Here is an 18,119-nt window from a genome sequence, read left to right on the forward strand (position 1 = left end):
CAAAAATTGGTTTTGTCAGTTCCCAAATGTTTACTGAGTGTTGTTAAAAGTAGAGATTTAACACAGTGGTAAAAATGTCCCTGTGCCAACTTTTTTGCAGTGTGTTGCCGCCATTAAATTCTAAGTTAATGATTATTTGCAAAATAAATTCAGTTTCTCATTTCAGACATTAAATATCTGGTCTGTGCAGTGTATGCAATCGAATATAAGTTCAAATAAGTAAGTTTGGAAATCTTTGTATTCTGTTTTTATTGACGATTTACACAACGTGACAACTTCACTGGTTTTGGGTTTTGTACTTGCATGCGGAACGAATTAACAGCAGAAAAACAGATTAATTATTTGCATCTAGCTTAGTGGCTAGCATATTACTAAATGTAAGAGAAGTAATTGGGAAGTACCACTGTTTGTATATTTGAGAGGTCTGAGGTCAATTTGAATGGTCAGAAGTTGGGAGTAGCGGTAATCCCAGCTAAGGGAGAAGAAGCTCGTTAGCTGTTTTGTGTGGACCAGACTTTTCATCTCCAAATTTAGGAATTGCATCCTGGGAAGTTACATTTAAAAGTTGATGATGTGGTAATAGCACACAAAGGCTATCAACATTTAAAGAATCCTTTGAATGCAGCACACAATTGTGTGGCTTCTTTTTTTGTTTTTATTGTCATTCATATTTTTTTTGATTCAATCCATTTTAGCTGCACAAAGCGGATTTAATTTTTAAAAAGCAAAAATCGTGTTTTGAGTAACTTGACGTATAGCAATTTTTCCTAAGGACCTTGAAATTCTGTTAATAGCTGTGACGTGTGTAAGCACCTAGCATCACGAATTGAGCACCAGCCATGAACTCTCTCGTAAGGTAGACCATCACTTTAAGCAAATCTCTATAGTTCACATGGGATACAACCTGAGCACTGTGACGCTGCGAATGATAGTTAAATCCACTCAAACAATTTCTTGGCCAGCATTAGAACCTGTTCCAATGATTCACAGAAATCGGTTTCACAGTTTTCCAGTTATGCTGCTAAATATCCAGCAAATTGTCTCTCTTCCCCAACACCTTTTGCTAAACCCTCCATAGCAGATATGAAAACTGATTATCTCAGGCCCAAACATGTTTTTGATTGAGTTACAAAGAGAGACTTTTACAAATATCAAGTTTTGCTTTCTTATAAAACGTTTGGTTTTACAGTAGCACCGATCAGCTCATCAGCAAAATGCAGAATCTGCAACTACAACTAATAATGGGTGGTGTAGTCATGACAAAAAGTAACATGAAATGTTTGCATTTGGCAGTTTTTTTTCCATGCAGCGCAATATTGCAAAAAGGGCCAGTGTAAAACCCTGCTGACCTAAATGTAGCTGTACAGTATCATCCCTCAGGTCCAAAGACTAACATCTGATTTGAATGAGCCCAGATTCCAGGGCCTTTTGTCCTATGTTTCCCTGGGACAGCAGGAATGCAAAATAGAGCAGTATCTGGATTAGTTTTCCCCTCCTCCTCTTTTTCCCTCTACCTCTTTCTCTCCTTCCTGTTGGTACTCGAGTTTGCAGAGAAGAGATAGAGACGTTTCCCACCAGCCAATAGTACAAAGAACACAGTTCAGATTACCGGCCGCTAATCGCCTTGGCAGCCAGAGGTGCAAAGTCCAAGTTTATTTCATTATTTTGTGTAGACATGGTTTGTGTGTGTGTGTGTGTGTGTATGTGTGTGTGTGTGTGTCTGCGTGCGTGTGTGTGCCGGTGTGTGTGTGTGCGTGTATTAGAATGAGAAAAGTATACCTCAGTTGTTTCGCTCACAAAGGTCTCTGTGTCAAAGTTAGAACTTCAATGTAGTTCCTCTTAATTTTCCATTCTTCATCTTTGCTCCAAATGTTCTGCTTCCCTCAAAATTTGAGTCACCAGACATTGACATTACTCAGCAGTGGGTAAGGAAGAAAGTCTGTTCTTCATTTCTTTGAAGAGACAGAGAAGTTTCATGGGCACGTCTGTTTAGCTAGCTTAACAAGCTCAGAATCAGAATCAGAATCAGAATCAGAATCAGAATAGTTTTTATTGCCAGTGTTTGAGAACCGGTTCACAAACTAGAATTTTTTTCTTGTTGCAATCGTGCAACATAAAAGACATTTCACAGAATAGAATAACATGAGCTGTAACTGACCAATCAGATCTTGTTATTGGCAAGGTATTCCTTTCTGTAACATAGCTTCTTAATGGCCTCGTGATAAATAGATATATTTGTACTTGGAATCTATTTCCAATCTTTGTCAAAGCTTCAGTTTATCTAACTTCTGGCGAGAGTTTTTTTGTAATTACAGATCTGTTTAACTTGATGCAAATTTAGCCCTTTCTGCTGCTAAATTTGCATCAGGGCTGGAAATATCCATGTTATGCTCGCAAACAGTTTTGTTGTTTCATAGCCAGTTGCTGTTTAGTAGGCAGAAAGTTGGTCATTCTTTGTCGAAGGGAGCGTCTTTGTGGGGAGTTTTGTTTAACAGACTCGTAGCAGTCTTAAAACGTATTTCTTGGATGTGACAAAGATAGAAGAGTAGAAATATTTTTCAAATAAATATTTTTTTTGCATTCAAATTTTACAGAACGTCATTTATGATGATATTAGTTTATGCAGGGCTCAAATTTAACCACTGCAACCGCAGCAACTGACGCGACGGCAATGACAATGACAATTTTTAGGGCATGACGGCAAATGACATGACAATGACAATGTGAAAGACTGACCATTTTTTGGGAAGCTGTTTTTATACCCAATCATGGCACCCACCTGTTCCCAATTAGCCTGCACACCTGTGGGTTGTTCCAAATAAGTGTATGATGAGCATTCCTCAACTTTATCAGTATTTATTGCCACTTTTCCCAACTTCTTTGTCACGTGTTGCTGGCATCAAATTCTAAAGTTAATGATTATTTGCAAAAAAAAAAAGTTTATCAGATTGAACATCAAATATGTTGTCTTTGTAGCATATTCAACTGAATGTGGGTTGGAAATGATTTGCAAATCACTTTATTCCGTTTATATTTACATCTAACACAATTTCTCAACTCATATGGAAACGGGGTTTGTAAGTTTGACAATGATTTTAAATTGGAACAGGGGATTACCTCCGTTGTACGATCTAGTTTTTATCATCTAAGACAGTGGTCCCCAACCTTTTTGTAGCTGCGGACCGGTCAACGCGTGATAATTTGTCCTGCGGCCCGGCGTTTTTTTGTTGTTGTTGTTTGTTTGTTTAGTCATGAGGTTTTTTTGGGTTGGTGCACTAATTGTAAGTGTATCTTGTGTTTTTTATGTTGATTTGATAAAAAAAAAAAAAAAATAAATAAATAATAATAATAAACAATTCTTCTGCGGCCCGGTACCAATCGAGTACCAATCGAGCCGTTGGGGACCACTGAGCTAAGACATTTAGCAAAAATTTTATCCGTTTTTTCTTTTATAGACTTGGAGCGGGTAATCTATGCTTTTATTTCATCACACTTGGACTACTGCAACTCCCTTGACGTTGGAATGAACCAGGCTTTAATCGCTCGATTGTAGTTAGTCCAAAATGCTGCTGCACGCCTTTTAACTGGCACTTGAACACATTACTCCCATTTTAGCATCCCTTCAATGGGTCCTAGTTCATTTTAGAATTCATTTTAGAATATTGTTGTTTGTTTTTAAATCTCTTAACGGGTTAGCACCACAATTTCATACATTTTAAAAATGTACACCCCTATGAGTTTTCTGAGGTCAGCTGATCAGTTTCTTCTTGTCATACCAAAAACCTGTTTAAAATCCATCTTGCATTTTCTGTTGTGGCTCCAAAACTTTGGAACAATATCCTTATTGTTATTCAGACGGCTCCCTCTTTAATGAGTTTTAAATCACGTCTTAAAACACATTTTTACTCTTTGGTTTTTAAAACAGCATAAGAGTTGTGAGATTTTAGTTAAATATTATTTTCCTCTGATGTATTTTATGTATTTATTATTTTATAGTTAAATGTTTTATATTACTGCGATGAGGTGGCGACTTGTCCAGGGTTTACCCCGCCTTCCGCCCGATTGTAGCTGAGATAGGCTCCAGCGCCCCCCGCGACCCCGAAGGGAAGAAAGCAGTAGAAAATGGATGGATGGAGGTTTTATATTATTGACTCTCCGAGTATGTACAGTACAGGCCAAAAGTTTGGACACATCTTCTCATTTCAATGCGTTTTCTTTGTTTTCATGACTTTTTACATTGTAGATGGTCACTGAAGGCATCAAAACTATGACACCTGTGACGTGAAAACCATTTCAGGTGACTACCTCTTGAAGTTTATTGAGAGAATGCCAAGAGTATGAAAAACAGTAATCAGAGCAAAGGGTGGCTATTTATAAGAAACTAGAATATAAAACAAGTTTTCAGATATTTCACCTTTTTTGTTAAGTACATAACTCCACATGTGTTCAGTCATAGTTCTGATTCCTTCAGTGACAATCTACAATGTAAATAGTCATGACAGTAAAAAAAATGCATTGAATGAGAAGGTGTGTCCAAACTTTTTGGCCTGTTCTGTATGCCTCAACGTCTATGCACCACTTTGTGAAACGTCTATTGTTTTTTTGAATTGTGCTATAAAGTGGATTTGATTGTATATATATATATATAAAAAAACAAACATCACTAAAAAAACGCGGAAACCAAAACACATCAATTTATTTTGTTTAAAGGAAATACAACACTTTTCCCTTGCCCGGACGCGGGTCACCGGGGCCCATCTCTGGAGCCAGGCCAGGAGTTGGGGCACGATGGTGAGCGCCTGGTGGCCGGGCCTCTCTCCATGTGGCCAGGTCGTTCACAGCCCAAAGAGGCCATAGAGGTCGGGTGCAATGTGAGCGGGGCGGCAGCCGAATGCAGGGCACTTGCCGGTTCCATCCTCGGCTACATAAGCTAGCTCTTGGGACGTAGAATGTCACCTCGCTGGGGGGGAGCCTGAGCTAGTGCGCGAAGTACAAACCCTGTTTTCATATGAGTTGGGAAATTGTGTTATATGTAAATATAAACGGAATACAATGATTTGCAAATCCTTTTCAACCCATATTCAATTGAATGCACTACAAATACAAGATATTTGATGTTCAAACTCATAAACTTGATTTTTTTTTCCAAATAATAATTAACTTAGAATTTAATGGCTGCAACACATGCCAAAGTAGTTGGGAAAGGGCATGTTAACCACTGTGTTACATCACCTTTTCTTTTAACAACACTCAATAAACGTTGGGAACTGAGGAAATTAATTGTTGAAACTTTGAAAGTGGAATCTTTTCCCATTCTTGTTTTATGTAGAGCTTCAGTCGTTCAACAGTCCGGGGTCTCCGCTGTCGTATTTTACGCTTCATAATGCGCCACACATTTTCGATCAGAGACAGGTTTGGACTGCAGGCAGACCAGTCTAGTACCCGCACTCTTTTACTACAAAGCCACACTGTTGTAACACCTAGCTTGGCATTTTCTTGCTGAAATAAGCAGGGGCATCCATGATAACGTTGCTTGGACAGCAACATATGTTGCTCCAAAACCTGTATGTACCTTTCAGCATTTATGGTGCCTTCACAGATATGTAAGTTACCCATGCCTTGGCCACTAATACACCCCATACCATCACAGATGCTGGCTTTGCATCTTTGTGCCTAGAACAATCCGGATGGTTCTTTACCTCTTTGATCCGGAGGACACAACGTCCAGAATTTCCCCCCAAAAATTTAAATGTGGACTCGTCAAACCACAGAACACTTTTCCACTTTGCATCAGTCCATCTTAGATGAGCTTAGGCCCAGCAAAGCTGGCGGCGTTTCTGGGTGTTGTTGATAAATGGCTTTCGCTTTGCATGGTAGAGCTTTAACTTGCACTTACAGATGTAGCGACAAACTGTATTTAGTGACAGTGGTTTTCTGAGGTTTTCCTGAGCCCAGATTGATGTCGGTTTTTCATACAGGGCCGTCTGAGGGATCGAAGGTCATGGTCATTCAATGTTGATTTCCGGCCATGCAGCTTATGTGGAGTGATTTCTCCAGATTCTCTGAACCTTTTGATGATATTATGGACCGTAGATGTTGAAATCCCTAAATTTCTTGCAATTGCATTTTGAGAAAGGTTGTTCTTAAACTGTTTGACTATTTGCTCACGCCGTTGTGGACAAAGGGGTATACCTCGCCCCATCCTTTCTTGTGAAAGACTGAGCATTTTTTGGGAAGCTGTTTTTATACCCAATCATGGCACCCACCTGTCCCCAATTAGCCTGCACACCTGTGGGATGTCCAAATAAGTGTTTGATGAGCATTCTTCAACTTTATCAGTATTCATTGCCATCTTTTCCAACTTCTTTGTCACGTGTTACTGGCATCAAATTCTAAAGTTTATGATTATTTGCAAAATAAAAATGTTTATCAGTTTGAACATCAAATATGTTGTCTTTGTAGCATATTCAACTGAATATGGGTTGAAAATGATTTGCAAATCATTGTATTCCGTTTATATTTACATCTTACACAATTTCCCAACTCATATGGAAACGGGGTTTGTAAGAAGTTCCGGCTGGATATCACTTCGACGCACGGCAAGGGCTGTGGAACCAGTTCTCTCGAGAGGGACTGGACTCTCTTCCACACTGGCGCTGTACGCAGTGAGAGGCGACGGGCTGGGGTGCAAAGCCTGCACGTTGGAGTTCAACCCGGTGGACGAGAGGGTAACTTCCCTGTGCCTTCGGTTGGGGGGACGGGTCCTGACTGTTGTTTGTGCTGACGCACCAAACAGCAGTTCAGAGTAGTATATATCGATATACTCGATATATCACGGGTTTGTCTCTGTGCGATATAGAAAATGACCATATCGTGATATTCGAGTATACATTCTCACGCAGTTGCTTTTAGCTGCGGGAATGACACTGCATGCTCTCCTTGCTCTTTCCTGTCTCTCCTTCTCACAGGCAGTAAGCGCACCTTCTTACATAGGTCACATACTGTCACGTCATACATAACATACGTATACGCACTCGCGGAGCAGAGAGGTAGCAGCTTTGGTAACGTTAGCTGTAATGCTAGCGAAGCCGTGCGAGTGGTAATACGAAAAAAAGACGGTGCGAACGAATGAAGGAATAATTAATTCCTAAAAAAAACAGCAGGGGGTCCATAGTCTGGCGATGGTTTGGCTTCTAGTGGGAATATGTCGAACAGACAACCGTAATAAGTCAAGCATGCGGCACAAGCCTTGCTACAAAAAGTAGCATTATGGCTAATATGTAGCATTTTTAATTTTCCTGAAGGAACTCTACTTCAAGATGGCGGGGCCCTGACGGGCTGCAACATCGCGGAGCTCTTGCTAAAGATGGAACATTTGGCAGAAATACCGGACAATTCTGCAAACTTCATGGCTGGCTCACATCGTGGTCACTCTGTGATCACTTACGACCGCCAGACACTTCTGAATGTGGACAGATCGGGCTGTTTTGGACTGATAGACGCGTGCTTGCTAGACCTGCTAACTAGCACGGGAATACTTCGGCGGATACATCTAGCGGCCTGTGAAGCAGCGGAGTATAGTACCAGCTTGGGCCGCCTACGGAGGAGACGCCAGCGGTGTGATCGGAAACGCGGATGCCGAGCGGGGCTAAAAACAAAGCTAAAGGCTAATCCCCACAGAACACCACTTCCCTCCATCCTGAAGCCGGATTTAAATGGAAGATGCGAGACTACTGGTCTGGGTAAGGAGTCACTTAAATTAGAACAAGTTTTTTCTGCTTTGATTGTTTCAGAGTTAGACATGCGTTCTACTGAGGTGGCAAACCATGATACGTTCAGTTTATACAAGCAACAAACAAACAATCGGAAAATTCCCGTCGTATCAATTCCTAGATATGGTCGTAATTATACTAAATGCACTGGGCATAATAAACACAACATTATTAATATTGCCACTACGGATAACTTGATCAAAAAATCCCTAAAACAGCACACTACCTATAATATAGTTTTTTTAAACATAAGATCATTGTCTCCCAAAACGTTGTTAGTTAATGATATCATCAGAGACAACAATCTTAACGTCATCGGTCTCAGCGAAACCTGGCTTAAACCAGACGACTTTTTTGCGCTAAATGAGGCATGTCTTCCTAACTTTACACATGCGCGTATTGCCCGTCCCCTTAAAAGGGGTGGGGGGGTCGTACTAATATACAACAAAAACTTTAACCTTAGTCCTAACATAAATAATAAATATAAATCGTTTGAGGTGCTTACTATGAGGTCTGTCACACCGCTGCCTCTACACCTGGCTGTTATCTACCGCCCCCCAGGGCCCTATTCGGACTTTATCAATGAATTCTCAGAGTTCGTTGCCGATTTAGTGACGCACACCGATAATATAATTATAATGGGGGACTTTAATATCCACCGTGCGTAGCGCTCCAGATTATAATTGATAGCTGTGGTCTTGCACAAATAATAAATGAACCCACGCATCGCAATGGTAATACGATAGACCTCGTGCTTGTCACGGGTATCACCGTTTCCAAAGTTACGATACTCCCGTATACTAAAGTATTGTCCGATCATTACCTTATAAAATTTGAGCATTACCTTATAAAAGGTTCAGACGCTTGTTCTTCAAACTAATAATAATAATAACTGCTATAGCAGCTGCAACATTAATACGGCCACAACAACAACTATTGCTGACCTACTGCCCTCGGTAATGGCACCATTCCCAAAGTATGTGGGCTCTATTGATAACCTCACTAACAACTTTAACGACGCCCTGCGCGAAACCATTGATAACATAGCACCGCTAAAGTTAAAAAAGGCTACAAAAAAGCGTACCCCGTGGTTTACAGAAGAAACTAGAGCTCAGAAATTATTATGTAGAAAGCGGGAACGCAAATGGCGCACGACTAAACTTGAGGTGCACCAACAAGCATGGAGTGATAGTTTAATAACTTATAAACGCATGCTTACCTTAGCTAAAGGTAAGCATGCTTACCTTTAGCATGCTTACATACTTTGTCTCATCCACCGTAATAAAAATGATCCTAAATTTTTGTTTAGTATGGTAGCATCGCTAACCCAACAGGGGACCCCTTCCAGTAGCTTTACCCACTCAGCTGATGACTTTATGCAATTCTTTAATAAGAAAAGTGAAGTCATTAGAAAGGAGATTAAAGTCAATGCGTCCAAGCTACAACTGGGTTCTATTAACACAGATATGATTGCATATACGGCGGATACTGCCCTCCAAAATAGTTTCTCTCGTTTTGAGGAAATAACATTAGAGGAATTGTTACAACGTGTAAATGGAATAAAACAAACAACATGTTTACTTGACCCTCTTGCTGGGTAACTTATCAAGGAGCTCTTTGTATTATTAGGTCCATCAGTGCTAAATATTATAAACTTATCACTTTCCTCTGGCACTGTTCCCCTAGCATTCAAAAAAGCGGTTATTCATCCTCTCCTTAAAAGACCTAACCTCGATCCTGACCTCATGGTAAACTACCGATCGGTGTCTCACCTTCCCTTTATTTAAAAAATCCTCGAAAAAGTTGTTGCGGAGCAATTAAATGAACACTTAGCGTCTAACAATCTATGTGAAAACTTTCAATACGGTTTCAGGGCAAATCACTTTACGGAGACAGCCCTTGCAAAAATGACTAATGATCTATTGCTAACGATGGATTCTGATGCGTCATCAATGTTGCTGCTTCTCGATCTTAGCGCTGCTTTCGATACTGTCGATCATAATATTTTATTAGAACGTATCAAAAGACGAATTGGTATGTCAGACTTAGCCCTGTCTTGGTTTAACTCTTATCTTACTGATAAGATGCAGTGCATCTCCCATAACAATGTGACCTCGGACTACGTTAAGGTAACGTGTGGAGTTCCCCAGGCTTCGGTCCTTGGCCCTGCACTCTTCAGCATCTACATGCTGCCGCTAGGTGACATTATACGCAAATACGGTGTTAGCTTTCACTGTTATGCTGATGACACCCAACTCTACATGCCCCTAAAGCTGACCAACACGCCGGATTGTAGTCAGCTGGAGGCGTGTCTTAATGAAATTAAACAATGGATGTCCGCTAACTTTTTGCAACTCAACGCCAAAAAACGGAAATGCTGATTATCGGTCCTGCTAGACACCGACCTCTATTTAATAATACAACTTTAACATTTGACAACCAAACAGGTAAACAAGGCGACTCGGTAAAGAATCTGGGTATTATCTTCGACCCAACTCTCTCCTTTGAGCCACACATTAAAAGCGTTACTTAAACGGCCTTCTTTTGTCTCCGTAATATCGCTAAAATTCGCTCCATTCTGTCCACTAAAGACGCTGATATCATTATCCATGCGTTTGTTACGTCTCGCCTCGATTCAATCAATCAATCAATCAATGTTTATTTATATAGCCCCAAATCACAAATGTCTCAAAGGACTGCGCAAATCATTACGACTACAACATCCTCGGAAGAACCCACAAAAGGGCAAGGAAAACTCACACCCAGTGGGCAGGGAGAATTCACATTCAGTGGGACGCCAGTGACAATGCTGACTATGAGAAACCTTGGAGAGGACCTCAGATGTGGGCAACCCCCCCCCTCTAGGGGACCGAAAGCAATGGATGTCGAGCGGGTCTAACATGATACTGTGAAAGTTCAATCCATAGTGGCTCCAAGACAGCAGTGAGAGTCCCGTCCACAGGAAACCATCTCAAGCGGATCAGCAGCGTAGAGATGTCCCCAACCGATACAGGCGAGCGGTCCATCCTGGGTCCCGACGAGCGGTCCATCCTGGGTCTCGAGTCTGGACAGTCAGTACTTCATCCATGGTCATCGGACCGGACCCCCTCCACAAGGGAGGGGGGGACATAGGAGAAAGAAAAGAAGCGGCAGATCAACTGGTCTAAAAAGGAGGTCTATTTAAAGGCTAGAGTATACAGATGAGTTTTAAGATGAGACTTAAATGCTTCTACTGAGGTAGCATCTCAAACTGTTACCGGGAGGGCATTCCAGAGTACTGGAGCCCGAACGGAAAACGCTCTATAGCCCGCAGACTTTTTTTGAGCTCTAGGAATCACTAATAAGCCGGAGTCTTTTGAACGCAGATTTCTTGCCGGGACATACGGTACAATACAATCGGCAAGATAGGCTGGAGCTAGACCGTGTAGTATTTTATACGTAAGTAGTAAAACCTTAAAGTCACATCTTAAGTGCACAGGAAGCCAGTGCAGGTGAGCCAGTACAGGCGTAATATGGTCAAACTTTCTTGTTCTTGTCAAAAGTCTAGCAGCCGCATTTTGTACCAACTGTAATCTTTTAATGCTAGACATGGGGAGACCCGAAAATAATACGTTACAGTAATCGAGACGAGACGTAACAAACGCATGGATAATGATCTCGGCGTCTTTAGTGGACAAAATGGAGCGAATTTTAGCGATATTACGGAGATGAAAGAAGGCCGTTTTAGTAACGCTTTTAATGTGTGACTCAAAGGAGAGAGTAGGGTCGAAGATAATACCCAGATTTTTTACAGAGTCACCTTGTTTTATTATTTGGTTGTCAAATGTTAAAGTTGTATTATTAAATAGAGGTCGGTGTCTAGCAGGACCGATAATCAGCATTTCCGTTTTTTTGGCATTAAGTTGCAAAAAGTTAGCGGACATCCATTGTTTAATTTCATTAAGACACGCTTCCAACTGACTACAGTCCGGCGTGTTGGTCAGCTTTAGGGGCATGTAAAGTTGGGTGTCATCAGCATAACAGTGAAAGCTAATACCGTATTTGCGTATGACGTCACCTAGCGGCAGCATGTAGATGCTGAAGAGTACAGGGCCAAGGACCGAACCCTGGGGAACTCCACACGTTACCTTAACATAGTCCGAGGTCACACTGTTATAGGAGACGCACTGCATCCTATCAGTAAGATAAGAGTTAAACCATGACAGGGCTGAGTATGACATACCAATTCGTATTTTGATACGCTCTAATAAAATATTATGATCGACGGTATCGAATGCAGCGCTAAGATCGAGGAGCAGCAACATAGATGACGCATCAGAGTCCATCGTTAGCAATAGATCATTAGTCAGTTTTGCGAGGGCTGTCTCAGTCGAGTGATTTGCCCTGAAACCGGATTGAAAGGTTTCACATAGATTGTTAAACGCTAAGTGCTCATTTAGCTGCTTTGCAACAATTTTTTCGAGGATTTTCGAAATAAAGGGAAGGTGAGACACCGGTCGGTAGTTTACCATGAGGTCAGGATCGAGGTTAGGTCTTTTAAAGAGAGGATGAATAACCGCTTTTTTGAATGCAACGGGAACAGTGCCCGAGGAAAGTGATAAGTTTATAATATTTAGCACTGATGGACCTAATAATACAAAAAGCTCCTTGATAAGTTTCCCAGGAAGTGGGTCAAGTAAACATGTTGTTTGTTTTATTCCATTTACACGTTGTAACAATCCTTCTAATGTTATTTCATCAAAACGAGAGAAACTATTTTGGATATTTGCAGTATCCGCCGTATATACAATCGTATCTGTGTTACTATAACCCCGTTGTAGCTGGGACGCATTGTCTTTAATCTCCTTTCTAATAAGTTCAATTTTCTTATTAAAGAACTTCCTAAAGTCATCTGCCGAATGGGTGGAGCTACTGGAAGGAGTCCCTTGTTGGGTTAGCGATGCTATTGTACTAAACAAAAATTTTGGATCGTTTTTATTAATGCGGATGAGATTTGAGTAATAATTAGTTTTAGCTAAGGTAAGCATGCGTTTATAAGTTATTAAACTATCACTCCATGCTTGATGGTGCACCTCAAGTTTAGTCGTGCGCCATTTGCGTTCCAGCTTTCTACATAATCATTTCTGAGCTCTAGTTTCTTCAGTAAACCATGGCGTACGCCTTTTTGGAGCCTTTTTTAACTTCAGCGGTGCTATACTATCAATGGTTTCGCGCAGGGCGTTGTTAAAGTTGTTAGTGAGGTTATCAATAGAGCCCACATACTTTGGGAACGGTGCCATTACCGAGGGCAGTAGGTCCGCAAGAGTCGTCGTTGTGGCAGCATTAATGTTGCGGCTGCTATAGCAGTTATTATTATTATTAGCTTGCCGAACATGAGTCTGAACTTCGAATTTTATAAGGTAATGATCGGACATTACTTTAGTATATGGGAGTATCATAACTTTGGAGACGGTGATACCTCTGACAAGCACTAGGTCTATCGTATTACCGCTGCGATGCGTCGGTTCATTTATTATTTGTGTAAGACCACAGCTATCAATTATAGTCTGGAGCGCCACGCACGGTGGGTCCAATGGGGTATTCATATAAATGATAAATGGGTTGTACTTGTATAGCGCTTTTCTACCTTCAAAGTACTCAAAGCGCTTTGACACTACTTCCACATTTACCCATTCACACACACATTCACACACTGATGGAGGGAGCTGCCATGCAAGGCGCCAACCAGCACCCATCAGGAGCAAGGGTGAAGTGTCTTGCTCATTACACAACGGACGTGACGAGGTTGGTTCTAGGTGGGATTTGAACCAGTGACCCTCGGGTTGCGCACGGCCACTCCCCCACTGCGCCACGCCGTAATATATGGATATTAAAGTCCCCCATTATAATTATATTATCGGCGTGAAATTACTGTAACGTATTATATTCGGGTCTCCCCATGTCTAGCATTAAAAGATTACAGTTGGTACAAAATGCGGCTGCTATAGACTTTTGACAAGAACAAGAAAGTTTGATCACATTACGCCTATAATGGCTCACCTGCACTGGCTTCCTGTGCACTTAAGATGTGACTTTAATTTTTTACGACTTACGTATAAAATATTACGCGGTCTAGCTCCATCCTATCTTGCCGATTGTATTGTACCATATGTCCCGGCAAGAAATCTGCGTTCAAAGGACTCCGGCTTATTAGTGATTCCCAAAGCCCCAAAAAAGTCTGCGGGCTATAGGGCGTTTTCATTTCGGGCTCCAGTACTCTGGAATGCCCTCCCGGGAACAGTTCGAGATGCCACCTTAGTAGAAGCATTTAAGTCTCACCTTAAAACTAATTTGTATACTCTAGCCTTTAGATAGACTCCCTTTTTAGACCAGTTGATCTGCCGTTTCTTTTCTTTTTCTCCTATGTCCCACTCTCCCTTGTGGAGGGGGTCCGATCCGGTGGCCATGTACTGCTTGCCTGTGTATCGGCTGGGGTCATCTCTGCGCTGCTGATCCGCCTCCGCTTGGGATGGTTTCCTGCTGGCTCCGCTGTGAATGGGACTCTCGCTGCTGTGTTGGATCCGCTTTGGACTGGACTCTCGTGGCTGTGTTGGATCCATTATGGATTGAACTTTCACAGTATCATGTTAGACCCGCTCGACATCCATTGCTTTCGTCCTCTCCAAGGTTCTCATAGTCATCATTGTCACCGACGTCCCACTCGGTCATCATTGTCACCGACGTCCCACTGGGTGTGAGTTTTCCTTGCCCTTATGTGGGCCTACCGAGGATGTCGTAGTTATTTGTGTTGTGGTTTGTGCAGCCCTTTGAGACACTAGTGATTTAGGGCTATATAAGTAAATATTGATTGATTGATTGCTAGATACTGAAGTAAAAAATAAAGTACTATCTATCTATCTATCTATCTATCTATCCATCTATCTATCTATCTATCTATCTATCTATCTATCTATCTATCTATCTATCTATCTATCTATCTATCTATCTATCTATCTATCTATCTATCTATCTATCTATCTATATATCATTTGAAGTCACCTGCTAGAGAGTGAAGAGCGCTTACTTCGCATATCAACATGTCCGTTCGGTGCCACACGCCCACACCATCAAAAAGCCAAGGCAAACTTTTCCACATCAATACCGTATGAAATAAATTGAATTTAATAACGCCTGTAGTAACCTACCACATAGCGAAGGATGAACACTATTTGATTTCCTATTATGCAGCTAATTTTTATTTGAAACTTAAAATTTCTCTGACAATCTTGCACTTTCTGTTTTGGAAATGACATGAATTTTTGTGCCACTGCTTAATAACTGTTGAATAAATACACTTTTGGTCAATTGACTTAGTTGTGATTTCCTTTTCTGCATGAAAGTTTAAAATTAGCATATATTAATGCAGTATGAAGAAGAATGTTTTAATGTAGAAACATACAATCATCATACTGCTGTGATTATATGTATCAAGTGTTAATTCAAAGCTAAGGTAAAATATCGAGATATATATCGATATGGCCTAAAAATTTGAGATATAAAAAAAAGGCTATATCGCCCAGCCCTAATTCAGAGTACCCACCCTTTTAGGGAGTACTGGAAAGTGCTCCCCCGAGTGAAACCTGGAGAGGCGTGATTGGGAAGAATGGCAGCCCGGATCTGAACCCGACTGGTGTTTTGCTAATGGACTTTTGTGCTCATAACAGATTGTCCATAACAAACACCATTTTCAAACATAAGGGTGTCCTTATGTGCACTTGGCACCAGGACACCTTAGGCCGCAATTCCATGATCGACTTTGTAGTTGTGTCATTGGATTTGCGGCCTCATGTTTTAGACACTCGGGTGAAGAGAAGGGCGGAGCTTTCTACCAATCACCACCTGGTGGTTAGTTGGCTGCGATGGTGGGGGAGGATGCCGGACACACTTGGCAGGCCCAAACACATTGTAAGGGTCTGCTGGGAACGTTTAGCAGAGTCTCCTCTCAGAGAGAGTTTCAATTCCCACCTCCGGAAGAACTTTGATCCGGAAGAACTTTGAACATATCACATGGGAGGTGTTGGACATTGAGTCCGTGTGGACCATGTTCTGCACCTCTATTGTCGAGGTGGCTGATTGAAGCTGGGTCCGCAAGGTAGTTGGTGCCTGTCGTGGCGGTAATTCAAGAACCTGCTGGTGGACACTAGCGGTGAGGGATGCCGTCAAGCTGAAGAAAGAGTCCCATTGGGTTCTTTTGGCTCATAGGACTCCCGAGGCAGCGGACAGGTGCTGACAGGCAAAGCGTGTGCGGCTTCAGGGGTCCTGGAGGCAAAAACTCTGACATGGAAGGAGTTCAGGGAAGCCATGGAAAACAACTTCTGGACGCCTTCGAAGGGATTCTGGACCACCATCCGCCACCTCAGGAAGGGGAAGCAGTGCACTGTCAACACCGTGTATGGTGAGGATGGTGTTCTGCTGACCTCGACTGTGGATGTTGTGGATTGGTGGAGGGAATATTTTGATGACCTCCTTAATCCCACCAAGACGTCTTCCTATGAGGAAGTAGTTCCTGGGGAATATGTGGTGGGCTCTCCTACTATCGTGGGATCCCACTCCTCAGCCTTCACGGTAAGGTCTATTCAGTTGTACTGGAGAGGAGGCTACAGCGGATAGTCGACCCTCGGATTCAGGAAGAACTCTAGGCAGGGTCCTTGAGGGTGCATGGGAGTTTGCCCAACCAGTCTACATGTACTTTGTGGACTTGGACAAGGCATTCCGCCATGTCCCCCTGGAAGTCCTGTGGGGACTGCTCAGAGAGTATGGGGTATCGAACTGTCTGATTGTGGCGGTCCGCTCCCTGTACGATCAGTGTTAGAGCTTGGTCCACATTGCCAGCAGTTAATCGGACACTGACCAGTGAGGGTTGGACTCCGACAGGGCTGCCCTTTGTCACAGATTCTGTTCATAACTTTTATGGACAGAATTTCTAGGCGCAGTCAGGGGCGTTGAGGTGACCCGGTTTGGTGGCTGCAGGATTAGGTCTCTGCTTTTTGCATATGATGTGGTCCTGATGGCTTCATCTGACCAGGATCTTAAGCTCTGACTGGATCGGTTCACAGCCGAGTGTGAAGTGACTGGAATGAGAATTAGCACCAAGTCCATGGTTCTCGCCCGGAAAAGGGTGGAGTGCCATCTCCGGGTTAGGGAGGAGACCCTGCCGCAAGTGGAGGAGTCTTGTTCACGAGTGAGAGAAGAATGGATTGTGAGATCGATGTGTGGTGTGATGTCTTCAGTAATGCGGACACTGTATCGATCCATTGTTTTGAGGAAGGAGCTGGCCGTAAGGCAAAGCGCTCTATTTACCGGTCGATATGCGTTCCCATCCTCACCTATGGTCATGAGCTTTGGGTTATGACCGAAAGGACAAGATTACGGGTACAAGCAGCCGGAAGTAATTTCCTCCGCCGGGTGGCGGGACACTCCCTTAGAGAAAGGGTGAGAAGCTCTGCCATCCGGAAGGAGCTCAAAGTAAAGCCGCTGCATGAGATGGTTCGGGCATCTGATCAGGATGCCACCCAAACGCCTCCCTCGGGAAGTGTTTAGGGAACTTCCGACCGGTAGGAGGCCACGGGGAAGACCCAGGACACGTTGGGAAGACTTTGTCTCCCGGCTGGCCTGGGAACGCTTTGGGATCTGAACGAAGTGGCTGGGGAGAGGGAAGTCTGGGCTCTACTGCCGCCGTGACCTGACATTGGATGAGCGGAAGAAGATGGATGGATGGATAGCCCCTTAAAGGGGTGATAATATGATTTTTTTCCCACATTTCAAACATTTACTTGTGTTCTACATAACATGTAATAGTAATTGTAATTCTGCATACATTATGTTTTCAAAATGCGGTGTGTTGTGAGCGGTCATATTTATGTGCCTCCACATCGATTGCATCTGCTCCTAGTCAGCCATGTTGTAGTTTTTAGCACTTTCATATTGAATCTACTGATAGATAAAAGTTACAACTAAACGCTACTTTGTATTTGAAATAGCAACAGCTGATGATGCATGTGCATGTGTGAGCTTGTCTGCTCCACAAAAAGAGGATAGAGAAAGAGAAGGAACTTATTAACGACAATGTCGGACTACAATGGCAGACTCGGGCAAAGCTCTTTGGGCTAAACATTACCACATATGGAGATATCCGCAGACGTTACAAATGGGGCTTGTTTGGAGGAAGTATGAAGGAGGGCAACATTGCTTTATAAATATCTCCGCTACGCCTCCATGGTTTGATTTCAAATTTTCGGGACTTACATAGATCCAAAATACACAAAAACAGGTACCAATAAGAAAACATGTGATCTTAAATTATAAAGT

General features: G+C 42.4%; 1 protein-coding gene across 1 annotated transcript in view; it reads left to right on the forward strand.

Annotated features, from left to right (window-relative positions):
- The first annotated feature begins 5,154 nt into the window (after nucleotides 1-5,154).
- Nucleotides 5,155-18,119, forward strand: part of LOC133547900 (uncharacterized) — a 14,462-nt gene continuing 1,497 nt past the window's right edge. The window contains exon 1 of the mRNA XM_061893385.1: nucleotides 5,155-7,742. Coding sequence (XP_061749369.1) covers nucleotides 7,367-7,742 — 376 coding nt within the window. The 5' untranslated portion in view covers nucleotides 5,155-7,366. The remainder of the gene's footprint in view (nucleotides 7,743-18,119) is intronic.

Source organism: Nerophis ophidion, unplaced genomic scaffold (assembly GCF_033978795.1).
Source record: "Nerophis ophidion isolate RoL-2023_Sa unplaced genomic scaffold, RoL_Noph_v1.0 HiC_scaffold_258, whole genome shotgun sequence".
Lineage (NCBI taxonomy): Eukaryota > Metazoa > Chordata > Actinopteri > Syngnathiformes > Syngnathidae > Nerophis > Nerophis ophidion.